This window comes from Odocoileus virginianus, chromosome 5 (genome assembly GCF_023699985.2).
Source record: "Odocoileus virginianus isolate 20LAN1187 ecotype Illinois chromosome 5, Ovbor_1.2, whole genome shotgun sequence".
Taxonomy (NCBI): domain Eukaryota; kingdom Metazoa; phylum Chordata; class Mammalia; order Artiodactyla; family Cervidae; genus Odocoileus; species Odocoileus virginianus.
Window position 1 is genome coordinate 65,056,903 of NC_069678.1, and position 27,825 is coordinate 65,084,727.

The 27,825-nt window shown below is 36.7% G+C and overlaps 1 protein-coding gene across 8 annotated transcripts in view; it reads right to left on the reverse strand.

Moving 5' to 3' along the window:
* PATJ (PATJ crumbs cell polarity complex component) overlaps positions 1-27,825 on the reverse strand; it is a 368,893-nt gene that overhangs the window by 226,460 nt on the left and 114,608 nt on the right. For all 8 annotated transcript variants that reach the window (XM_070468065.1, XM_070468067.1, XM_070468062.1 and 5 more), the window contains exons 22-26: positions 23,703-23,877; positions 14,118-14,189; positions 12,458-12,635; positions 6,677-6,787; positions 2,429-2,506 (exon numbers count right to left, since the gene is read on the reverse strand). In XM_070468065.1, coding sequence (XP_070324166.1) covers positions 2,429-2,506; positions 6,677-6,787; positions 12,458-12,635; positions 14,118-14,189; positions 23,703-23,877 — 614 coding nt within the window. The remainder of the gene's footprint in view (positions 1-2,428; positions 2,507-6,676; positions 6,788-12,457; positions 12,636-14,117; positions 14,190-23,702; positions 23,878-27,825) is intronic.

The window sequence follows — 27,825 nt, forward strand, 5'->3', positions numbered from 1 at the left end:
AAGGAATTATTTCTATCAATAATAACTGTTAAAGAGATAGTTAAGTCATCATATGACTTCCCATTTTTGGGAAAGTCTCCCCTAGTACTCTGGGCATATTTCAATTACACTTCTGGTTATTTCACTACATATCACATTCATATATGCACTTCTTGGAGTGAAGGTGATTTGTCATTCCAGGGTGTAGAATAATGCTTTGTACATAAGCTATAATTACAGAGAAGAGTAGTATAGTAAAGGACATCCTGTAACCACTGAAACATCATCCTGTAATGGAGACGTATATTCTCATATGATCAATTGACTCACAAGTGGGAGTGCTCTGGGGCAATAATATATTGTTGTGCTGTGCTCAGTCATGTCTGACTCTTTGCGACCCCCATAGACTGTAGCCCACCAGGCTCCGCTGTCCATTGGGGGCAATAATCACCTCTGAATTCTCCAAAGATTCACTAACATGGCTAACTATCATCTTCCCATAAGGCCCAGAACACTGCCTGGTACCTAACAGACACACAATACATATTTATTGAATAAATAAACTAAAAACAAAACAAACATCTCTGGCTTTAGGTCACTAGGTATTGGCAAATGCTGTCAGGACAAAAATCATTTTCCTGTGTTCCACTTAACCTTCTGATTTGGCATTTATGGTTGCAATGTTTAACTACTGCCATGTTAACTTAGTGATGACTTCTTCTCCATGCTAAGGACTTCAGCAGGGTAGACTTATTACACATTGACTTTTGGTTTTACTAGGCTCTTACTGGATTTTTAAAAAAATTTGAATGCAAATATCCTTGCTATATATTGAAATTCAATTTGATTTAATGCACCAAAGTTGATAAGTATCATACATTTATCTTTTTACTTCATGAAATGTCACGTGGAATTTTCCTTAGTCAATTAATTACCTGTTCCCCAAAGTATTTAAATCAGTAACCACTTTATATTCATCTGTGTGTTTATTGTCCATGTCTCCACAGCCTGTTGTCTGTTTCCTTTCTGATGTTATATCCACCAACTATAGCACAGTGACTGTAAACACTATAGGTTTCCAATAAACATTTGATTAATGTTCAGATATTTGAAACAACATATGAATCAACACAATTCCAGCAATAAGACTAAATATTCTGAGAAGCCCTTCTTTAAAAATATACACATACACACACCACACACACACATATACATATATATAAATCACAGATAAAAATTCAAAACAATGTTTTTGTAACTGAGGCCAAAAACAACCATAAATTCCAAATCAGAAGGTAAATCCCCAGAGGGCATGTGCCAATCCCTAGTGACCTAAAACCAGAGATTTAGTTTTGTTCTGTTTTTAGGATTCTTTATTCAAGCAATAAATATGCATTGTATGCCTAATAGGTGGCTGGCAGCATTCTGGGCAATGCAGAAAAAGAGCAATTATGAGATAGATCATCTCCCTTCTTTGAGCCTACTTAGTAAGGCCACATATCAATGAAAGGGTCAATTATATCCCTATGAGGATATTAAATTTTTTAATTTAACCTAATAAATTATCTTGAAAAATATAAAATAAAAACTGAAAAACTACATGAAAAGTAGATTAATTTAACCATCAAAATGGAAGATGAGTTACTCTGATCAAAAAAATCAGTTAAGTATATAGAATGCCTGAATAACCCAGTTAGTTAGTTTGCCCTAGTAACTCTGTATAAAAGTCTGTAACTAGATAATAGCTATTCTTTTAAATCACAAATATACATTTATAATACCTATGTGCTAAGCCATAAAAAAAAGTCTCAACCAATGTGCAAGGTACAAGATATTATATAAACTACAATTTGTGGTTATAACTGAAATAGGTTTGAAAATAACAACAATAAGTTTTTAAAAATATTTGTATGGAAATTAAAAATACATTTTTAATAAAAATAAATCATTTGGAAGCTAAAAAAAGAAACAATACTAAACAACAGAAATTCAACTTAATATCTTGGGATTTAGAAAAAGATGATAATGGCTGATAATGGCTTCACGACATCTTACACCTGTACTTCACTAGGTCTTCATCCAGGCCAGAATTAGATACGTTCACAGGAGGGAGATATAAAACTACCGTGAAGTGAACTTAAAGTTGTTCAGTCGTGTCTGACTCTTTGCAAACCTATGGCCTGTAGCCCACCAGGCTCCTGTGTCCATGGAATTCTCCAGGCAACAACATTGGTGTGGGTTGCCACCCCCTTCTCCAGGGGATCTTTCCAACCCAGGGACCGAACCTGGGTCTCCTGCAGGCAGATTCTTTACATTTGAGCCACCGGGAGAGTCCTAAACCTACCATACTTCTACTCAGATACTCATCCAAAAAACCACTTATTAATTGCAGCTCAGATATGCAAAAAGATACCAAAAACATTTTTTAAAGTTTAAGAGATTAGGTTACCTTTTCTTTTTTGTCTTGGGTGTCTTGGTCCTGGTTATTAGTGATTTTCTTGGCCTTGTTATGCACAGTAGGTATGACCTGCCACCACAAGGATGAGGAAGAGAGAGAGAGAAAGAATTTAAATGTCACAATCATTACACTGCTCCATGCATATTTTTTAAAAAAATAGTTAAAATCCTACTTAACTATATCTCTAACTTCCCTAAAAAGTAAAGATATGAGAAGTATAGCTAAGGCAAACAACACAACTTGGGAAATCTAACAAGTTATATAACCCAAACGTGCATGCCTGCATGTATGTGCGCTTGTGTGCGGCATCAAGGGACAATAAATTCACAGGCTTGTTTAGATCCAGAAAGTTAGTTCCTATAATGCTGGATGTAACATTTATTTCATTGATCTACCTTATTCATTAGTGTACTCCAGCTCAAGTTTTGGGGTTTTTTTTAAGGTTATTATACATGTTTATTCCAGTCACCAAGGGCAGCTAACACTGAAGTGGTATCACTTCGGCCCACTTATTTGAGGCTTTGATTTTACTTTTCTTAATGTAAAAAATGGATGCCTCTGTAAATATTACTTTTTTTTTTTTTACTTAATGAACTGTAAATCCTGTCCCCTGGAATGATTATGATATGTTTCTTTTCATGGATAAATAACATTTCTTGCTGTCAGTCATTCTTTTCATGGGATTTTACATACTTCATTTCCAATCTTCTCTCCTACAGTGTTGCAGTAATCATTCTTATGTAATATCTTCATACAGTTTGAGTATGGTATCGAGCGCACTGTGTACATTCAATAAATATTTAGTCATCACTGTTAGCATATAGATAAATTATACAAAGCTATTTATACCCCTGGATAATTAGCCCAATTAGAGCTGGAATTTAGGGTTATTTATCACTATAACCCTGATGCTCAGAAAAAGTACTACATAGTAGTGTTCAATAAATGCTTATAAATGAATCAAACAGTTCAATTTCATAGAAATGATTTTAATTCTTAATGGTGCCAACAGCACAGATTACTTTTTGACTCATTTCTTTTTGTAAAACTACCTGTAAAGTATCTTAAGAAAATACAAAATTGTTAGTGATTATTTTAAAGGCTCCTCAAATAGCTAGCAAAAGTAATTGGTATAAAATCTGATGACAGACATGCAGATTAAAAGGAAAAATAAATCTCCTTACTCAGAAAATTAAAGTAACTGCCGCCCTAGTGATAATTTAAAAAAAAAAACTAAAAAAAACACTTTTCTCAAAAAGGCAATTTACGATTAATTCTTCTCTACTTTTAGAGTCTAAAGGAATAAATTAATTTTGGAATCAGTAAGACCACCTCAGAAATGTTTCTCTTAAGTAGAAAGCAATAGTAGTGATAAATCAATATATATCTGTGGCTTCTTATGTGAATAGACACTGTGCTTAATATTTATTTCTCTATTTAACACATAGGACAACCTGAGTCAGAGTTCAAAAACCAGTGGATCTACAGGTATATGTTTCTAATTCTGAAGAATTTAAAACACTTTGTCTTTGGACCTACTTTCTCCCATGGAAAAACCAGCTAAAGTTAACTGGCAGAAGCTTTGAAATGGGATAAAAGTTAGCTGCCATTCATAAGGTTTACACTATTTGTTTGTCAAATAGCAGAGAAATATTCTCTACACATATCATTAGCAAACTTTGGAAGACAAATGGCCCACCAAAAAAGACCACATCTTTATGAAAAGTAGGAGAGCACATGTTTCTTATGAAAGTAAAAAATATATTTCTATATGACTAATATACAAAATGAACATGTCCAAAAAAATTTAGATGCCATTATGAAACAAAGATATTAGGGAAATACAAATGGAAGACAGGAAAAAAAGAAAACAACACATGATAATAAATTTAGTGACCTGAAAGGATGATACCAATTTTAAAAGGGTTTGGTTTTGGATATATACAGAAAACCTTAATGCCACTGTGAAATGCAATTATATGTAGAAAAACTTACTTTGGCATAAAAACTTTCTATAGAGGTGTACAGTATAGATCATGAATTCTGCTCTCAAATAAGCCTATACCAAGTAAATCTAAGTGGATTACACATCTCTTTCTAACATGCTAAAAATGTAGTTGAGAAATTTAGGAGAAAAAGCTTAAAAAGGTAATGTGTTGCCAATCCTCCTAAAGCACCTATTAAAAGCACAAATATTAAAAAAAATTAAAACTTAAAAAAAAAGTGCAAACATAAACACCACCACTCAATCCATCATGTTGATGAGAATTTTCATGAAGGTTTCACTGATGGCTCAGATGGTAAAGAAACCACCTGTAATGCAGGAGACCCAGGTTCAATCTCTGGGCTGGGAAGATCCCCTGGAGAAGGGAAAGGCTACCCACTCCAGTATCTTGGCCTGGAGAATTCCATGGAGGGAGGAGCCTAGCAAACTACAATCTATGAGGTCTCAAAGTCACAGCTGAGCAACTAACACTCTCTTTTACAAGGCACATTTAGACATAGGACCTTGATGACCAAACATTAAGAAATGACTTCCTTGGGAGTTTTCAGAGAATGTTCCAAAGTTTAATTAAACTGATCAAAAATGATTAAGAATTTGTCTATATTTTCTATTTCTGTGATGACCAATAATTGTAAGAATAAATAAGCTGAAGATACAATGACATGAAGCTTGATTCCTTTTATTGCCTTATTCAGGTGGAATCAACTTTGTGCTGAAAGAATGGAACAAGGAATGGACATTAATATCATCACCATTCTTTGCCTAGAACCACAGACAGTTCAGTGTTCAACGAACATGACACTCTGTGATGCTGCCTGAGGGATAAGTGACTTGGGCATGTAATAAAGCTGAAGACATTTTTTTTTTTTTTGAGCAGTTGAAAGATACTATACTGGTCACTCAAATGAAAACTTCCACCACAGCTCACCAACAAAGACTAGATTAAAAACTTGCCCTTTATGGCTGAACTTATAACCTAATAAAATGTTTTGAATATTTTTTGGCGAAGCATTCACAAGTGGTCGTATAAATGTATAATTTGATTGGCTCATTCTAGCTCAGACCTGTTTCTCTGGAAGTGTCACTTGGCAGGGAAAATCTGGCCAATATTCTTATTAAATTCAGTCTCCAGAAATAAAAGTGATGGCCTCAACAACTTTCTCAATATCATAAGAGTTTAAGGGTGGATTCCAATAAATCTAGAATTTCAAACTGCATTAAAAAATGTGAAGACTTTATTCTGCTTCCCTCTCTCAATTAGTCTTGATTGTATAAATGTAGCATTAAGTCTGGAAGGGACCTTGCTGCAAGTACAGTGCACAGTAGAGTTGACCATATGGGGTGAGGCTGCAGCCCACTGGGTATGGGCAGGCTATAAGCATGCAAAAAATACACTTGATGCCCCCCACCCCTGGGACAGCCAGACATCTGTTTACCCAATTTGTTAAACAAATATTATTTTCTGTATGCCTTGATATAAAAAAAGGTTGAAATGCACTGCATTTTAGTGGACTAAAAAGCATATTTTTAAAAACTATGCAGAGTTTTTCTACTGTTCAGAAATGCCTATGTTTTGAACAGCTGTCTTCCATTATAAAATATAGAAAAATAAATATTGCTTTCAGTTACAGGACTTACTGGTGACATTTCTGCCTCATACTGCAATATAAAATACACATCCTGTCACTGACATCTGTGTATCAGAGTTCTAATTCCATACCAAATGGATAGTTTATTACCGGAAAAAACTCTATGATGAAATACTGTTCTTTGTAAATTCAGAATCTCCAACAGAACATACAGTGCAACATGTTTGAATTTTTACACGCTATAATAGATACACAGACCATGTGATAGTCCCTCTAGAACGTTTTTATAACTGACCTACTCTGTCTTGGAAGTGTTTTATAGACAAAGTAACTAGTTCAGAAGCGTTAAGTAACTCGCCTCCAAATTAGCAAAACTGGTAAATAGGGAATCAAGGAATCAAAAATAGGTCTGTTGGACTCCACTGTATACTCAAATAACTCAAATTTGACTAGGAGATTGAAACCAGAGGAAAAAAGGGAAAACTGAAGCTAATAATTAAATTTTTACAAAGCTAACTTCCTTTAAGTAATAGTAGAATAACAGTAAAAAACATGTTGGAAAATATTAACACTTGGAAGCAAAAGCTTGATCCACAGATCTAGAGACTATTTTTAAACTTTTTGAATATGTAAACTAAAGCTTACTCTTGGAGTTGATGACAAGCTCTGGACGACGAACACCACAGGGTTTCCTGCATTCTTAATGGCCTCAACTGCTTCTCTGTGCGAAGCATTCTGCAAATCTACTCCAGACACCTAAAAACACAGAAGTAATTTATTTCAGTTAGCAAAGGAGCAGATCTTGTGGATAAGTTAATTCAAGTGCATGCATATTATCTAGTTATGAGAACAGCCAGAGTTGAATGAATTAGACAACAGCTAGAAAAAAATATGACTGGCACATAAAAAGCTTTGCTGTCTTAGGAGACCATGTTTAAGAAAATTAACATCTTACCTTCCAGAAAAGTAAATAAGAAAAATATCTTAATAATAATGGCTGAGGTTAAAAATAATTATGCAAAAATAGATAGCTTAAGCAATAACAGAACCTTAAGAAGCTTCTGAGCTTATAATGTCAACTCTGCCACTATCAGAGGACACAATTCTGAATGGGGGTAGGGGCTGGGGATCTCTTTGTACTCATCTTCTCCCAATTAAACTAAGAAGAAAGGTATTTTAAGCAAATTGCCCATTATCAAATTGAGTAGTTGAACATTTCTCAAATTACGTTCAAAAAAGAAATATGAAAACACCCATGGGTTCTTTTACTAAAAGAGTTTTGCATTCAACAAATTTGGGTAAAGTATAAACATCTCATTATACAAATCTGAGAAAGCATAACTTGTGAACATGCCCATAGTCTCAAAGAACATTCTATTTATCAAGCGTACTTATTTAACAGAACAAATTCTTCAAACTCATAATGTAAGGAAGCCTTCATAAAAGTTTAGGTGGTTCACAGTCAGAGGATAATGACAATTTGTAAATATTGTTTTGCCACAAGGGGATCAAAGAAATAGGAATGTAGATGCAGTGGAATCAAGGTTGGTTTTTGTTTTTTTTTTTTAAGATGAGATATACTACAATAATGATGATGCAGAGGAGAGGAAAAATGAAGGTAAAGAAGAGTGATGACTGCAGAAGCAAACCCTTGGAGAGTGAAGATGGAATGACTTCTGCACAAGTTAGACAGACTCTAGATAGAAGAAACACAAATAGTTCATTTGTTGCAACAAGCACAGGTGGAAAAAAGGATGTAGAAGGAGCAAGGGGAAGGTCCCTTTAGACTCCTCCTCTTTTCTCAATGAAATAAGAAAGAAGTACCGTCAACTGACATTAAGACTAAGGAAGGAAGCACAGGAGGTCTGAACTACCTACCTAGAAGAATGAAACAACTTGTTAAATACAGGACAGCAGGACAGAATTAAAGACCCACTTGAGGGAGCTGTCATGAATTTAAAATGAGACCAGACAGTGTGCACGGGGTTTTCTGTTTGCTTCTCGGCTTTTTTTTTTTTTTTTTGCTATTTTACAACTTTTAATTCCAAAGGCTTCCGAGTGTCACAATTTCCTGTTTGTTGGTATAACTTTGTTGGTCCAAGTCAAGAAAGAGATCACAAAATAAGCAAACAATTGCACTTAACTAGGATGTGGTTGTCCCAGAAAAGTTCAATGAAAGGAAAGAAGATCAAAGGAGTTGGAAGCACACGCACAGGAGTGATAGGATGATGTCACTGCATCTGAGCAGAGTGAGGAAGAACATGAGCATGCCAGAAGCGGGGGGACAGAGAGGCGACAGCATGAAGGTAGGAGACGGGAGCCCTGCATGTGAGTGATTTAAACGGACGTGAGTCTAAAAACAGAGAAAGAGGAGAGAGCACAAAGAGGTGATGTCAGGGAGGCAGCTGAAGCCACACCATGTAAAATCCAGACGGCCACGGCAAGGACTCTGGCTTTTTATTCTAATAGGCATCCATGAAGATTTTAATGCCGTGAAAAGCTCTTTTCGCATCTGAATTGAGGAAGAATATGAATAATAATAAGTGAAAAAAATAGAAAAAATTTACAGTGACAATTAAAAGCTGTCACTACAGTTTGATGAAGATTCTTTTGAAAAACCTGATCCCTGAAACATTCAACAGTAAGAAAAGTAGAGGCTACATGAGAACTACATCCTCTTCAGTAATAATCAGCTTTTTTCCCCTGACAGATTATACAGTGTTAAATGGGAATCACTAAAGCTGAGAAGTGAGGGAAAAGTTAGAATTCTGTCATATTACAACAGAAAAATAATCTTAGTCTTTCTCAACTTTAAAATTATAACCTAAAAAAATGTCCATTCACATAGATGAAGACCCATTTAATTTAAAGTTCTCAGACCAATACAGTATACTAACACATACATATGGAATTTAGAAAGATGGTAATGATAACCCTATATGCAAAACAGAAAAAGAGACACAGATGTACAGAACAGACTTTTGGACTCTGTGGGAGAAGGCGAGGGTGGGATGTTTTGAGAGAACAGCATCGAAACATGTATATTATCTAGGGTGAAACAGATCATCAGCCCAGGTTGGATGCATGAGACAAGTGCTCGGGGCTGGTGCACTGGGAAGACCCAGAGGGATAGGGTGGGGAAGGAGGTAGGAGGGGGGATCAGGATGGGGAATACATGTAAATTCATGGCTGATTCATGTCAATGTATGGCAAAAACCACTACAATATTGTAAAGTAATTAGCCTCCAACTAATAAAAAATAAGTGGAAAAAAAATAAAGAAAGAAAAAAATAAAAAAATAAAAGTCTGTTTTGAAAAAAAAAAATAATAATTTAAACATTCTCATTTAAAAAGCTCTTTATATGGACCTAAACCTTTTGTGCAATTATTTCAAGACAGAAATGAGTATTAAATTTCACTAACAAAACAACTAGTGCTTTTCATAGAAAAAGTAAACAAATGATTCATTATGCTTCACAGACTATATAATAGAGTGTAACATTTCAGGTCTGTTGTGAATCTGAAGAAATATAAATTATTTAATCTGAGATAAAACAATGGGTTTTTATTAGTATGTGTAAAAGTGATGATGGATTAGATGAGAGAATACTTTTTATTCACTGACAGCAGAGAAAGATGAGAAAAAATTCAAAAAGGTAAGAAAAAATGAACAATTAGAAAAAAGACAAAAGACTTGAACAAACATTATACCAAAGAGGGTAACAGATAGTAATTAAGCACATGAAAAGTTAGGGAACTACAAATTAAAATAACAACGATATCACTATGTACCTATCCAGAATGGTTAAAATGAAAAACAGATGACAACACCAAATCCTGGTGAGGATGCAGAGAAATTGGATCACTCATAACTGCTTGTGGAAATACAAAATGGTGCAGCCATTCTGGAAAATAGTTTGACAGTTTCTTAACACTGAGAAAGGAACTTAACATACAACCCAGCAATTACACTCTTGGGCATGTAGCCCAAAGAAATGGACACTTATTTTCACTCAGGAACTTATATACCAATGTTTATAAGGCTTATTCATAAAGGCCAAGAACTGGAAACCACCCAAACATCTTTCTATGGATGAATAGTTAAACTGTGATACCTCCATACCATGGAATACCACTCATGATAAAAAGGGATGAACTACTGACAAATTGAAAGGACTTCAAAGAAATTGCACTGAGTAAAGAGAGAATCTCAAAAAGAAACAGAATGCATAATTCCATTTATGTGACAACTGTGAAATAACAAACTATAAATACGGAAAACCAGAATAGTGGTGGCCAGAGGCTAGAGATGGGGGAAGTGGAGAGGAGTGGCTATTGAGGGGTCAGACAAGGAGTCTTGTGGTGATGATTCAATTGAGTTTCTTGATTGCTGTGGGAGTTATGCAAGGTTACACATGTGATAAAATTGTGTAGAGCTATAAACACATACATACATGTGGTATATATATAAAACTGGTGAAATCTGACTAAGGTCTGTGAATTGTGCCAATATTAGCATTTTGTTTTTGCTTTTACTGTAGTCATGTAACATGATGTTAACACTGGGTGAGGCTAAGTGAAGACAGTACATGGGACTTCCTTATACACTTCTTTGCAATTTCCTATGAATCTAAAATTACTTCACCATATAAAGGAAAAAAGCTAATTTTTAAACATTAACATACAAATTAAACATAAACATACAAATATCTTTTGTATTTTGTTCTAAGTTCATATGTATCAGTAATAAAATTAAAAATAAATGATTTATTAGATGAATATTATCAATTTAGATTTTAAAAAAGCAAAATCCAGTTATATGTTGCTTAAAAAATACAACTAAAATAAAATCACAAATAAGTATGAAAATGAAAAAAACAAAACAAAAACAATGTACCACACAAATGCCAAATAAAAGAAACCACACCTGCCCCAGAAGCCAGAATAAGCCTTTTTAAAAATATGTATGCATTCATAATTCTCTAATGGATTCTCATGCATTCAGAGTAAACAACCTTCTGAGGTCTACATGATGTGGCTTCCCATTACCTTTTCTCTTTCAATTTCTCTCTTATTCACTTCTACCTATATTAGCAGTGCTAGACATCTTTCTGTTCCTTCAATACATCCAGGCAAGCTCCCATCTCAGAGCCTGTGCACTTCAGTTCACTTTGTCTGGAGGCATCTTCCCCTCTGTGTCCACATTGTTCACTTGGTCATTTCCTGTATTTGTCCCAATATCATCTTCCATAACAAATCTATTCATTGCAACTGCTGCCATCACCACTTGTCATTCCTTCTTCTCCTCCCTGTTATTTTTCTCCATAGCTACTTATAACAATCTAACTTTCTATATATTACTTATTTTGTGTATTATTTATCTCCCCCACTATCATGTGAACACCATAAGAGAAGGGATTTGTGGTGACTTTCTTCATTCCTTTATCTCCACTGTGTTTGAAATTTTTTTTACAATTTCACAAACATAAATATAACCTCAAATTTGTATACACAGAACAGTTTTATGCAATTCTTTAATCTTCACAATGATTATATGAGTTTTAAAATCTCATTTCTGTTTTGTTTGGGAACTGATAATAAAATATGTTTCATAATTTGTCAAAGAATAGAAAACAAACAGGACAATCTAGACTTCAATCCATGATCTCTAGAGCACTTTTCACTGTCAGAGATAAAACACCACAGCTGATGTTTAGCATTATAAACCATGAGTCAAGGACAAGCAGATTCTGGGGTTAAAGATATTCAATATGGTGTCATCCAATAAACCCAATGCAAAGAAATGTATCAAATTTAGACCTCTCAGTGCCTTTGATGTATCCTTAAAACTCCACTCTGCAAAGCCTGCCATGTGTAAAGGATGGATTCACCCCTCCCCCAACAGTCTTCTACTTTCAGGGTCAACTCTGGGAGGACAGCAGAGCTACCCCACTGCCATGCACAATTCAAAGTTTGTTAAAGACCGTGGGAGAAGCATGAGGCCCACACTCTGCCTCATTCTGTCAACTTGTGAAATTGTTTTTTCAGCCAGCTGATGCTTTTTGTTTTATCATTTTAAGGGCTTTGCTAGTGGCTCGAACGGTAAAGAGTCCATCTGCAATGCAGGACATCTGGGTTCAATTCCTGGGTCAGGAAGATCCCCTGGAGAAAGGAATGACAACCTACTCAGCATTCTTGCCTGGAGAATTCCATGGACAGAGGAGCCTGATGGGTTACAGTCCATGGGGTCGCAAAGAGTCGGATACGACTGAGCAACTAACACTACTACTACAGTCCAACTTCAGAATCTCATAAAATTGTGTAAACCTACAAATTAAGGCATCTGAATAAATATACCAACGGTACACACATATTTACTGTTTTACAGTACATTCCAAACAAAAACAAAAATTTAACATTATTTACCTCAAGTATTTTATCCCCAGTTTTAAGAGCATTTGTTTTTCCTGCTGGACTGTCTTCCAAAACTTGTTTAATAAATATTCCTTTAAGCTCCTCTCCATTCTTTAAACGTTTTATGACAGTTTGTCCGCCAACAATACTAATACCAAGAGATACATCTGGTTCTCTAAAAATCTCAACGCTGTAGAAACAAACAAACAAGAAAACAGAATTCACTCATGAACAAGGTAATTTGTTGTATTGTCATTGAGTTCAGCGTGTATATCCTTGTGGCTCATTTTATATAAATACATTTTCACAAATGTTATAGAAGTTATACCTAGTTCCTAAATTGTAAGAATCTACCACTTCTATAGAATGAGATTAAATTCTGTTAGATTCTTATGAAACAATTTCATGGTATATGTGACAGTTTAAATTCTGAAGATGATTTCTAAAACAACAAATAAAACTCTTAATATTGAGAAATTTGGCTAGATCTTAATATCCCTATCTCCCACCACCATATATTTTTTGATGAGTCCTTTTCATCTACATCATATGTAATATTAGCAAAGAATGAATTGAGGAAATGAGTGAAAAAAAAAATCAAGAAAGTCACATGTATCATTTTGGCAAAAAAGCACAGAATCTCAGAATTGGAGAAGGAAATGGTAACCCACTCCAGAACTCTTGCCTGGAAAATCCCATGGAGGGAAGAGCATGGTAGGCTACAGCCCATGAGGTCGCCAAGAGTTGGACATGTCGGAGCAACTTCTCCTTTCTTTCTTTCTTTCTTTCTTTCTTTCTTTCTTTCTTTCTTTCAGAATAAAATAAACTTGTCACTGACATGCTCACTGCCCATACTGCTATTCCCAGTCAGCCAGGCTAGCCTGTGTTTCTTTAAGCAGAGGACAGATTTTATTGCTCCAGAGACTGGAAAGGTTTTCTTTTCTTCCTACCTCCACATCATTTTCATAAAGTATGGAATAAAACTTGTCCCTCAAAATATTGTGAATTTTATTCAAACTGCACAGACATGGCCTATTGGCCTATTAACTCCAAAAAGTAGCTCAGAAAATAGCTAAGAGTTTTTAAGCCAAAACTCAAAAAGTTCAAGAAAAAAACAATGTGGGTGACATGGTGGAATTAATAATGAGTGAAGACAGAAAGAGCAGCTAATGGAAGACTTCTATAATCTTCATAAAGTGCAGCCCTGGTTACTACCTAAAACAATGAGTATCCACAGGAGGATGGGCCCAGCACACTCTGTTAGTGCAAACAAGATATAAACTTGGACTAACATAAGAGGAGGAGGGGGCTATGTAACAGAAGCCTCAACTATTGCTCTTGTTTGCTTAAAAGAAAAAAAGAGCTTTACTGCCTTCAAGACAGCCCTACCTGCCTTGCTTAGTGATACAGTGAGAAAGTATACTTAGTCTCTCATAGATGGACATCTCTAAGTTCCTTTCTCTGAAAAAATATGACAATGATTTTCCTAATATTGGTTATAGTCATTTTCCTGGCTAAAAACCTCTAGGTAAGACAAAATGCAACTACAGTTTAGGCCAATGTACATGTGAACTATGGCATTCATTAGAGAATGACTGACACTATTAAATTGAAGAAAAGAGCAACCAATTGCACTGTCTTATTGAGAAAGGCAATAATGTTATCAACATACATTCTTGGTGGTCCCCAATGGCTGAAGTTTGGAGTTTCTTCTCCTTCACCTTCTTCTCTCTCAGGTAATTCACTGAGGAGAAAGAAAGGAAAAAAAACATACACACATGTAACTTATAACACATTCATTATTAAAGATTCTTGAAAAGTTTTATATTATACAATCTATATGCAGTTTAAAAGTTCTTAATTTCTAAGCTTTAAAAATATTTACATCAATAGTTAACTATCCATATCAAGATATATTGCTTAAATGTTCAAATTAATAAATATCCATCCAGTACCAGAAAATCACTGATTATAAACACTTTCATTGGTGACACTGTAGATGCTATTTTCTAAAAATCTGTGTTTGTATTTGTAAGATTTTATGTTTGTTTTTCTATCAACATTTAAATATTACAAAATACATTTCTTAAAACTTGGTGAAACTGATGAGCTAACCATCTAGTATAACCTGACACAAACAAGTGAAATGACTAAATAGTAAACATGATTGCTCTTTCTAGATTTTTTTGTCTCTCTAACCCTAAACAATGTCCCAGTCATTTGTATTCTGTGAATATTTTGTGTATTTCCACAGCATTTTTCAGTTTACAGAAAGATTTGTTAAACAATACAATCCTCTCACCACCATCATACTTCCACCCATCAAATTATGTAATATGGAACTGCCTAGTGGAATGCTGAATTATAGAGTAGTTATAAAAGTAATGCTATCTAATAGAGTAGAGGCACTATAATCTATGACCTGAAAGAGGAGTCAGGATTTCTAAGCTCTAATCTAACCTGTATCACAAAATAGGCATGTGCCTTTGAACCACCAAATTAAATAAAATATGTGATACTGCCAATCATATTACTCTATATAAAAATGTAGGTACTACTTCTTCCATCTCATTTTCACAAAAACCCCTGTGAAGTAAGCACAGCAGGTCATATTACTATATTTTCCACATGAGGCTCAAAGAAGGTTCGGATGTACTACACAACCTCTCCACAGTATCCAAATCTTTTCTTCAGCATGGAGTTTCAATGCTCCATCTTCCTCTGAACTCTCAAATAAGTCCTATAAAAAGCACAAAACTCCAGATACTTGTCACTCTACAATTTTCTGGGATACAGTGGTTTAAGAATGATTGAAAAAAAGAAAGTGAAAAGATCTAAACAATCTGAAAATCAGGTAAAGAACTGAGATCATTAAGGACCACTAACTTCTTACCCACTGCAGACAATTTCCTTGCCTTAGCCATTCTACTTTCTATGATTAAAAGCATCATAAAATTCAAGGAAAACGACTTGGCAGATCATCACTGGTTACTTATCTAATGCCCTCTCTCCCATCGTCTTTACCAATCTAACACCCCTTTACTCCAGGTGGCACTATGCTCGGCTTTAAAAAATAAATTTTCTGGACTTCCTCTTAGCTAATGGTAACTGCGTGAAGAGCTCTGATCAGCATCAAGGAAGCAAAAGTCCTTGGATGAGACTTGCAGGAAAAACTCATTAAGTGGAGGGAGAATCAGCTGACAGGAACCTTTAGCTCTATGCTCTTTCCCTTCTTGCCTAGAAGGCAGAGGTGATTATTGGCGATGGAACATCCATCTTAAAATCATGAAGACACAATGAGGACTAAAGCAATACCCTGATAACAGCACAGCAGAAAGGAAGAAGGTGTCCAAGACCCTGACAGGACTTCCTCAGGACTCTTTTACATGAAAGAAATCAAGCCCCAGTTGAGTTAAGCCACACCAACAGTTGGCAGCGGGGGGAGGTGGGCTGCGGGAGTGAAGAGGGAGGTTCAGTTTATAAGCAGCTGAATGCAATCACTAAATGATATACCCGTGATTCCACCATCTTAAACCTTCATTTTATGTCATATTATTATTTTTTGCACATGTACATATATGTTCATTGGATAGTGGTAATCATAGCATAAATTTTCATATTTTGATTATCCCATAATAGTAACAAGGATTAAATGAAATATTACTGGCATTTAACTGAGGCTCAACCAGTATGCATTTCCCTAAAATTTTTTCACTTGAATTTATATTCAGGTATACACAGTAGCTCGCCAGTCTCCTCTGTCCATGGGATTCTCCAGGCAAGAATACTGGAGTGAGGTATCATTTCCTTCTCTGAAACAACCATGTATTTAGAGTTAGAACTTTCCACCCCACCCCCACCTCTGGAAAGGGGCTAGAAGTGAGTTCAATCACCAACGGCCAATGATGTAATCAATCACGCCTGCATAATGCAGCCTCCATAAACCTCTCCCCACCTCCGAACAACAGGGATGAGAGAGCCTGCAGGCTGGAATACACATTAAAGTGCTGGGAGGGTGATGTGCCCCACGAGAGCATGGACGCTCTTGCCTCCCACACACTCCCTTCCTCGCCTTATGTATCTCTTCCATTTGGCTATTCCGGAGTCGTATCCTTTACAATAAAGCAATAATAGTGAAGCACTTTCCTAAGTTCTATAAGCCATGTTAGCAAATTATTGAACCTCAGGAAGGTGATATGAGAATCCCCATCTCATAGTCAGTTGGTCAGAAGTAATATTGGCAACCCGGAATCTGTGCCTGGCTTCTGAAGTTGGGACATCTTATGGGACTGAGCCCTTAACCTATGGGAGCTGCACTAACTCTGCAGTTAATGTCAGAACTGAAATGAATCGTAGGACACATTGTCCAAAGAATCAGAAAATTGGTTGGTGGGTGAAGGAAAAAATTCACACATTTTATGGGTAAGAAACAGTTCATGAAATATATTAAGAAAAAAAGTACATATTTTTATTATGGCACATGCATAATATCATTATAAGAATTAAATTCTTAAATTTAAAATTACCTTAGAATGGAAGTCAAGTTTTCACATTGGTATGGGCTATATGCTTTTCTTTTTAAAAAAATAAAATAAAAAATATCCTAGACTGCTGACTTTCACATATAATATTAAGTGAAGGGAGAAAAATGTTATCTAAAATATGGAAAATTTTAGTTTTCTTTAAGAAAATCTATAACAAAAGGATTATTCCATTAGATAGACTTTGAAAAAGTATATTATTATTTTTCAGGAAATTGATGAACATATTCTATTCACATTATTTCATACCTAAAATGAGATAAAACTTTCAAAACCATAGTGTGATTAGTTTTAGAAAGTCAGTCACAGGAGATGAGCAACTATCCAAAATAATGTAGTCACTTTACACTGATGAATGCATATACCTTTTAACCCAAATTAAAATTTAATGGAGAAAGTAAAATACTTTTACTGCACATATTAAGATGCAAATTTGCCCAAATGTACTTGAATCTTTCACAAGAGAATTCTAAACTCGAATTTTATAATTTGCACTTTGATTAAACATGGTCAATAGATCAATCAGTTAGAATCTCAAATCTTAAAATAATTGAACTTTTGCCTTTTACATTTAATCAGAGTTTTATAACCACTTTTCCTCTAAACGAATTAACCATCTAATAGAAATAATGCTTTTTATTTCAGTCCTTTTTAACAAATGCCCAAAGTTATCATTCTTTACAGATTTGGGAGGAAAGATAAAGTGCCCCATTAATGAACAAGTGGATATTAATAGTAAAACTTCATCATAATATACAATGTCTTTGAGATTAAAATTTTCTATGTCATACAAAAATCAGATGAATCCAGATAGCCAAGGTGACCTTTCCTTTTTAATATATATTTTTTTCACATAAAAATTCTGTATACTAAGCCATATAAGGGTCAAGCAAACTCAGCACCCCAAAATGAGGTAAGCAGGAAGAGTTACAATTTTGGCTAAGTTATCTTGAGATTTCTTTTTCCTTTTAAAATATAGACTCTATATGTAAAGTAATTAGCCTCCAACTAATAAAAATAAATGGAAAAAATAAATAAATAAATATATAAATAAATTTAAAAAAAATAAAATAAAATAAAATATAGACTCTATATGGCAATTTTCTGTGATACACTAGAGGGAATACGAGCATCTGGAGCCAGGCAGAATGGGCACTAATGTTTTCCAAACTAGTAGGGTTAGTTACTCAAATATTACACTATGACCTTGAAGTTACAAGCAAATTATTATTTGATACCAGTATACATAAAGAATTAGTAATTACTATACATGAAAGTTTAAAATGACACAGACATGGTACTCAGTAAAAAGCCAGATAGCAAAAGAGTACCTATTATAAGATTTACATGAGTTCTAGAATGGAAAAAAATAATTTGCAGTATTAGAAGTCAGGAGCAGAGAACTTTCTGGGTGGATGGAAATGTTTAATATCTTGATTGGAGTGTTGGTAACATGAGTGTATATGTGTGTGTGTGTGTAAAAGTTGCTCAGTTGCATACGACTCTACGATCCCAGGGACTATAGCCCACCAGGCTCTTCTATCCATGGAATTCTCCAGGCAAGAATACTGGAGTGGGTTGCCATTCCCTTCTCCAGGGAATCTTCCTGACCCAGGAATCAAACCAAGTCTCTTGCATCATAGGTATTTTCTTTACCATCTGAGCCACCATTATACATTTATCAACATTAAGAAAACTGTTCCATAAAATCGCATTTAAGACGTTTGTTAAGAAACAAATGTTCAACTCATAAAGGGTGAGTTGCTTCCTTAGCTCTTGCCCTTTTTTGACCTTGTATAGAGCCTGCATTAGCAATGAAATATCTAATTATATTTCCAAAGGCATTAGTGTAATACTCCTGTGTGTCTCTTGTCCTAATTTCTCACACTCATCTCCACCTGCAGCGTGGACCACAGCTGCAACATCATAAACTCCTTGGAAACTTCTCCTTTTTCCTTCCAAGTCAAACATTCCAGAGTAGTCCTCTCTCATGTCCATGTATTTATTCTCTCCTTTACCCTTAGTCTTCTACCAATATTCTTAATTTACACATAATTTTTGGCAGTGGAACTCAAAGGTAGACCTATCAGAAACTCACCATTTACTTAAAAGGCACTAAATGCCAAGCAGTGTTGGGGACTTAAAATATAACACTAACTCACTTAATCCTTTCCCCAGCTATGACACTCAGTCTCATATTTCACTTCCTACTAGTCATAACAAAGTATCCAGTATCTGAAAGTATTTCTTTTCATTTGCATCCTATTATACACACAGGGCTTCCCTGGTAGCTCAGCTGGTAAAGAATCTTCCCGCAATGTAGGAGACCTTGATTTGATTGACACAACTGAGTGACTGGGTACACACACACCTCTACGATTTTTTTTTTTTTCAATTTAAAATATGCCTTTCACCTCAAGTTCATCATCCTCCCAGTTTTTAGCCTCTGACATGTTTCCTGTTTTACTTACTGTGAGGTGATCCTATTTTATCTAAAAAAAAAACAAAAAACTACAACTTCCTTGAGTGTTTTAATAAACTCAGCAACAATGAATACCCTAGATATACCTCAAGGGAAAGGAGTTTGTCACTACCATCTAGCATCACTGCCAGCCTTTCATTAAACATTTACTATGCTCAAGGCATTATATGAAATCCTTTATATTCACTTTATTGAACCTTAGAACTACCTATTTTACAAGTGAGGAAATACAGACACAAGGGAAACTCTCTCAGGGTCATATAGCCATAAATAACAGAGAACATATTTGAACAGCACCACAGTACTATACTGGAGAAGGTACTGGCAGCCCATTCCAGTACTCTTGCCTGGAAAATCCCATGGACAGAGGAGCCTGGTGGGCTGGAATCCATGGGGTCAAGAAGAGTCTAACAGGACTCAGTGACTTCACTTTCACTTTTCACTTTCACGCATTAGAGAAGAAAATGGCAACCCACTCCAGTGTTCTTGCCTGCAGAATCCCAGGGATGGCGGAGTCTGGTGGGCTGCCGTCTATGGGGTCACACAGAATCAGACACGACTTAAGCGACTTAGCAGCAGCAGCAGGACAGTACTATACTGCACATCTCCTATTAGTCTGAGAAATATCATGTCCCCCAATAATGGGCACACCCATGTCTTTAGGCAGCAAGTGATGACAGAGTTGAATTAGAAAAAGACTGAAGCCAGGTGAATTCTGAAAATATCATCTCAAGGAACTTTATGAAGAAAGAAGAATACTCAGAACAAGATCACTTAGATTCCTTTCAGAGTTATCACACTCTGTCTGCCCACCATTCTCCCTTCCTAGAGATCTTCACTTTCAGCGTGCATCTGACCTCTTAATATTAGTCCTGGAGGCAAAGAAAAGTTGGCTTATGCAAGAGCACAGTGAATACTAACAAAATAACTCTGCTGAGTCCTGTGCAAAAATTAATGCAAAGAAACTGTAAAATAGCATTTAGTACTAGCAGACACCCTGATGATCTGAAAAACTATATTCTGAAAGGAATCTCTGCATTACTCAGGAAGTCTTCTGAGTAGCAATAAATATTCATCTACGAACCTAACTCCATGGGGCATACCCTGAGAGATTAAAAGGGGTAGTATGATTTACAGGAACACTTCTGGAGCCTGCTGAGACTGAAATATATACACTGAATCTATGACAGCAAGCCAAAAAAAAAAGACATTCAAATGCAAGACTTATCTCTCAAGACAAAGGTTAGGCTGGAGCCCTTAAATGCCTGTGCCAACACAAGAAATCAGCTTGTCAAAGTGCTCACTTTAGGAGTCAAGTGGACTTCTTCTCTCTGGGAAAACTGAGTCAGACACAACTGATGGAATGTTTCATCTTCTGCACAAGGACGGAGGGGTGGGTTTGGAAATTTGTTTAAATCTTTTCCAATTTACACTTATAATTCTATAACATGAAAAGCAGCTTCAATTCTGAATTCTTTGGCCAGAGTCCATTATTAACACTCAGCACAAGAGAAATTTAAAAAACGGAAATGTCTCTGAAAAATAATTTGACCACATAAAAAAACTCGAAACATATTCCTAACTCTTCCAGTACTTCCACTGCTAGGCATCTCTCCTAAAGAAACAAACTCACTGTTGTTTAACACTCTGTTCCCTGGGAACTGGTTAGATCCCTTGCACTAGGACCCTGGGCCTGTCAGCTCCTCCCCTGTACACATTGGTCCAGGTCTGTTGAGTAAAAAGTCACCAATTTCTCCAACTAGTTGGACTTACCAGTCTTTCCTTTCCACTCAGACATAAGCTATGCAGAAGCCCAGACAACAACTTTTATTAAGTTTCTATCTAAAACTCTAGGCAAAGGTCACAGATTGCTGAACAGTGAAGTGACATATGTCTGAGACATTTCATATAACAAGACAAAATCTTTCTTGGACTAAGGTTTAAGTGAGAGCATTAAGACTCTTTTCCCATATAAGTTATTATAGAACATTCAGTGGAGTTCCCTATGCTATTCAGTAGGTCCCCACAGTTATCTGTTCTATATATATAGTAGGATGCACATATATTAATCCCAGTCTCCCAATTTATCACTCCCCACCCCCCACCCCACCCCGCCACATTTCCCCTTTGGTAACCATAAGTTTGATTTTGAGATCTGTGAGTCTGTTTCTGTTCTGTAAATAAGTTCACTTATATCATTTTTATTAGATGTCACATTTAAGTGATATCATATGACATTTGTGTTTGCCTGACTTGTTTCACTTAGCAGGATATGTGAATATGCATGATGATTCACTTTGCTGTACTCCTGAAACTAACAAAATATTGTAGGTGAACTATATTCAAATTAAAAAAATAAATAACAGCATTAAGGCCAATTAATCCTACCCTATTTCTCATCCCTGTTACATTCTGCAACACCTCCAACTCTTTCATTTGCTTCTCCTGCCCAATACTCACAGTGCTACACTGCACTGGTTTTTCTTTCTGATGTGCTTCTGTCCCCACACCCCACTACCAACACCCCCTCAGCAAAACTACCCATCGCCCTCCACAAAATCTCCTTAAATTGTAAAGAAACCGCCCACAACCTAACTTCTTCCCTCACTGTTCTCTCAACCTCCTCTGTTCTTTAGCAGCTCTGATTCTCAGCCACAGATATCACACTTGAGAGGGTGATGTTTATTCTCTCACTCTCTGGGAAGCTGCAAAAAGGGAATCAATATTTTCCTAAATTCCTTCTCACCTATGCTATTCAGTAGGTCATTATTCTCCTACTCTTGTTTCAAAAGCTAATCTCTATTACGACACCTCTCCTTTTATGGCCCACTTTACTAGCACCCCATCATTTTGAGTAAATAACCTTTCTTCTAAATGACAGAAAAACAAAAAAACCCAAGGCCATAGGGTAAACACTTCTTCGGATTCCAGGCCTCAAGGCACTAACAATGCCTGTATTTGTGCTTTCCTTTCACTCTTGGCACCTGAGCCCATGGAGAATATGAGCTTCCTCCTATCAAATATTAAAGGTTAATCTCTCTAGGTGTGCCATGTCCTCCTCTCCCCCCACCCTCTCCAGGCACTATGTTTAATCACCCACTTTCTAGCATTTACATATTCCTTTTCTGGATCTTTCACACTTACAATCTATGTGTGTGTGTGTGTATATCCCCTTGCCCCAGTCCTACAATACCCTCCAGTTGTCTAGGTAACATGCATTCTTCCTGCCTCTTTTCATGATCAGGTTTCTCAAAACACTAGTCTGCTCTTACTTTATCCAATTTCTGACTTCTGTTCAATTCTCAACCCACTACTCTCTGATTTCCACTCTAATGAAACTGTTCCATGTGATCAAGTCCCATGAAAACTTCCATTTTATCTACCATGACCTTTCTCTGTCTTAGTCTGTAATGATCCTTTTGTTCAAATGCTCTCTTCTCTTGGTTTCTATATCAACCTCCAGTTCATCAATTTCCTCCTACCTTTTGTCCACTTCACTGTTTTCTCCCTCCATTCCTGCCCTCAATTTCGCTGCTTTGCAGGACTCCAATTCTGGCCTGTTCTATTATCACTTGAGCCTCCCCTGGATGACTATTCAAATCCAGAAGTCTCACCTTCACTTGATCTTGTTCCCCAAGTATCCCTATCAGGGTAGACCTCAACACTAATCCTTGCAGGCATGTATTTAATTAACTCCATTTCACTTCATTTTTCTATGGATACTTGAACCCTCAACATGTCCCAAACTAAACTCATCATTTTCCTTTCAACCTGTTCATGCTCCTACAATCTTATGCCAAAGAATTAATGGTCCTGCTAGCCATCTAGTTGCTCCATTCAGAAACACAGGTCATCTTCTCCTTCTCACTTCCCACATGTTATCAGTCAACAATTCCTATAGCCCCTCCAATTCTCAAGTGCAATCCTTCCTCAATTTGCCCTCAAGTATTTCTTGCTTGAGTTGTTAAGTTCTTAATTAACCTCCATTATCTGATTAAAAACTCTACATAATCCATTTTGCACACAACTGTGAGAATACAAAATTATATATATGGCACAATTTTAAGTATGGGAAATTCTCACAGTAATCATTTAATATAGTAGGTTTTATCCAAAATATTTTTCTGCACTTTACAAATGTTCCACCATAAACATGACCTGTTGTTATTGTTTTTAATAGAAGTTAAAAGAAAGCTACTTTATAATGTGAAAATGCAGAGAAATAATATCATACCATGCATCAGTGGTATATCTAGAAGACAACATTCCTGCATATGCTGAAACCTTGGAAACAGCTTGAGTCCTGGAGAGTTGATATAGAGGCAAATCTTCTTGCTCCCTTCTCTGAGCCACAACAGGAAGTTCAACAAGCAAGCCAGGACCCTGCACATCATTTGGAATCATCATGCCTAAAGAGCAAAACCAGATGTTGGTGAGCACAGGATATGTTCATTCATTCTTCATTCATTCAACAAAGAGTTATGGATATCTATATGGGCAGGCCCCTTTCAGGTAGAAGACTTATTTATATTAAACTAAATAAGCAAAATATTTAACATGTCAGATGGTGGCAGTACTATGGTAAAAAAAAAAAAATCTGCAAGGAAGGGAAATAAGGATTGCTCAGTGGAAGAGAGTTACAATGTTAAGCATGGCTTCAGTGAAAAGATATTATTTCAGCATTATGAATCTTTTATCAAAAGAATCTTATAAGTCAGAAAGAGAAAGACAAATACCGTATGATATTACTCATACATGGAATTTAAAAAAATACAACAAACTAACAAATAAAATAAGAGCGATGCAGATTCACAGATATAGAGAACAAACTAGTGGTTACCAGTGGAGAGAGGGAAGCAGGGAGGCAATATAGGGATATGGAGGGGAAAAGGTTATTATTGGATTATGTGAAACTTTTTTAAAATGTAAAGGACTGTAGAATTTAAAGAATCTTTCAATTAAAAAAAAAAAACTAATCTCCTTTACAATGGACGTTATCTCCTTCAGTTCAGTTCAGTTCAGTTATCTCCTTATCTTACTACAAATTTTCCTTCATTGATCTAGACGGTATCAATTACAGACACACTAACATTTCACTGACTTAAAAAAAAATTCCACAGAAAAACAAATAATCAAATGAAAACACATTTTTGAAGGGGCTTTGTTTATAAATTCCAAAATTCTTTTACATTTGTTATCTTATTTAATTCTCACATTAAACTAGTTACAAGAGATACTAGTAATCATATTTTATAGATGGGAAATTCCAGGCTGAGGAATTTTGCCAATTAGAATGTGTGAATTTACCTAACATGTCATCTGTGTCACTTTTCTATTACAGAAAAAAGGAATAACTGGGGCAAGGCTGTGCACGCAGTGCTATGGTACATGTTTAGAGACCTGCATGCAGGCTGGCATAAACCCATTCATCGCTCTTAGGATACTCCTCGGTATCCATTACATCTAATCCATTACAATTCCCAGCCAATCTTTCTTCACTATGTTATACAAATATAAAAAATGGTGCATCAAATGCCTTCCTTCAATCCATACATTTATAGTATATTTTGGAAACTTGGCTTATCAGAAAATTAAAAATGATCACTAGGAGATATAGATAGTCTTCTAAAACTTCTCCTATAACCATCACTTAAACTTTCCATTTCTTCATATTGAACAGATTTTCTAGTAAACTCACTTATACCTCTGCTTTTTATCTTATCTAGACACTTTGAATCAGGATCTGGTCAGTTGGTAACACTGATTAATACAGGATAGGAAATACAGCAGAGAGTCTGAGGCGAGGGGTGAAAGTAACTGTAACACTCAGGTGGGATTAAAGGAAGTCTCAGGGGCCTCTCCCCCGGCGCCAGGCACCCCTCAGCCCAGCCCTGGGCCCACACTCGTGCATGCAGGCAAACCCATAGACACGCGCCACTGCTCTGGCCCCCTATGTCTACCCTTCCCCTTAGGAAGGACTGGGTGGGATGGAGATTCTGCAGAAATGGCCTAAAAGGAGAGTCAAAAGAACAGAGAACCGGCTCTATTTGCAGAGCTAACTCCCACCCAGCCGCACTGGTAAAGCAGCCTAGTAAGTGACAGCACTGAGCCTCATCGGGTGCTGCGGTTTGTCTAAAACCTCGCACTGCCTGCTCCACACAGGGCGCCCGTGCCCTTTGCCCACTCCTCCTCCTGGGCAGCGCTCAGGTACACGTCTCTCCTCTCGCACCCTGCTTGACACAGGCGACTTCACAGGCCTGCTCGTCAGGTGCGCCATGGCATCCGGGAGCCCGTAAAATAAATCACGTCCTTTGGGGCCTGTGCGGTTGTCAGGTAACAGCCACAACAGGAAAACACAGTTAGGGAAACAGGAAAGTTAAAAAAAAAAAAAAAACAAAAGTCCCTGGATAAACGGAAGTTAATGCTTCCAGCAGAGGAATGGGAGTAATTTCCAAAAGGTCTATACTTAGTGAGGTGCAAGATGAGAAAGATAAACAAAATAAAGGCAAGAAGAATCGTGCAGAAAAGGGGTTGCTGTACAAGGTGGCAACCAGACAAGAAAAATATAGGTAGGGAACTGGCATACTGATAAATCATGCCAGTTAAATCATGTCAGAACTGGCAAGCTGTTAAATCACCACACAGGAGCAGCATATCACCTTCTCATGCAAGAAACAGTTCTTGAGCACCCACTGTGGTAACACAATCAGATATAAGCCTTGCCCTCCAGAAGCTTATTGTAAGAGACCAGTATGTAAATTCGCAAGTGTGCCTGACTCTGGGTGCAATGACAGAAATTCATCCAGGTTCACTGGAGGCCCATTTTAGGCAGGGCCAGTCAGTCTGGACAATAGAACTACTTTCTGTCTTTGAGGATACCTGATTTTAGAACTGACTCACTGAAAAAGACCCTGATGCTGGGAAAGATTGAGGGCAGGAAGAGAAGGAGGCGACAGAGTATGGGATGGTTGGATGGCATCAACACAAAGGACATGAATTTGAACAAACTCTGGGAGATGGTGAAGGACAGTGAAGCCTGGCATGCTGCAGTCCATGGGGTCACAAAGAGTCGGACATGACTTAGTGACTGAACACCAACAATTTTAGATTAAGTACAGGGTGAAGAATAACCCTTTACATATAGGTTTTCAAAAATAATTTAATTGCTTATAAGTAACTCATAAAGTCTCTGTTACTAACAGAGTAGTCAAAGAGCTACAGATTTGAAAAAGGCCTTATAGAACACTTAACCCAGTTGCACCATTTACAGTTGTGGAAGTGGGGAAGCTTGGAAAAGTGGGTGGTTTGCCTGGTGACATAGCAGATTAATGGCTTAGTACTGAGGGACCTGGGATTGAAACTATACTGACTCTGTATCAATAATTTCTCAGTTCACCCATGGTTAGCATTAATCCAAGTACTTGCACTTGCCACACAGCATTCTGGCAGCTCTCAAAAATTTTTTTGCTATGAATGCTCAAAAATAAATTCACTGATAGTTGAAAAATTTTCCAAAATACATGTGGTTATGGACACTTTCCTAGAGAGGACAGGCCTAAGGTATAACATTTGTAGCTTAATGCCTAAAGCTATAATCTCCAAAAATAGAATCCAAGTGCCTTGCCAAATATTAGACTAAGGCAGTACAGTAGGTTGATTGATGGTTCACCTAGATATATATATCTGCCATAGAACCTATAAATGAGACCTTACATGGAGAAAAGGACTTTGCAAATGTAACTAAACTAAGCATCTTGAGATGAGACAATCCAAGCAGGCCCTAAATCCAACAACAGGTGTCCTTATAAGAGACAAAAGAAGAGAAGACATGGAGAAGAGGAGAGGGCCAAGTGAGGATGCAGGCAGAGATTAGAATGAAGCAGCCACAAGCCAAAAGATGCTGGAGTCACCTGAAGCTGGACAGGAAGAAGAACAGATTCTTCCCAAGGCCTTCAGAAGTAGCTGCTGCTGCTGCTAAGTCGCTTCAGTCGTGTCTGACTCTGTGCGACCCCATAGACGGCAGCCCACCAGGCTCCGCCACCCCTGGGATTCTCCAGGCAAGAACACTGGAGTGGGTTGCTATTTCCCTCTCCAATGCATGAAAGTGAAAAGTGAAAGTGAAGTCCCACAGTCGTGTCCAACTCTTAGCGCTTTCAACAGAAGTAGCACAGCATATTAATTTAGGACTAAGAGGCTCCAGAAGAGTGAGAGAATTAACTACTGGTGTTGTAAGCTGCCAGGTATGTGGTAACTTGTTACAGGGCCCTGGGAAAGTCATGCAGGCAGCAGAAGTCAGAGGAAATAACTTCGGAGTCACTTAGATGATACCTAGAGGAGGGCTCAGAGGAAGGCTGAAT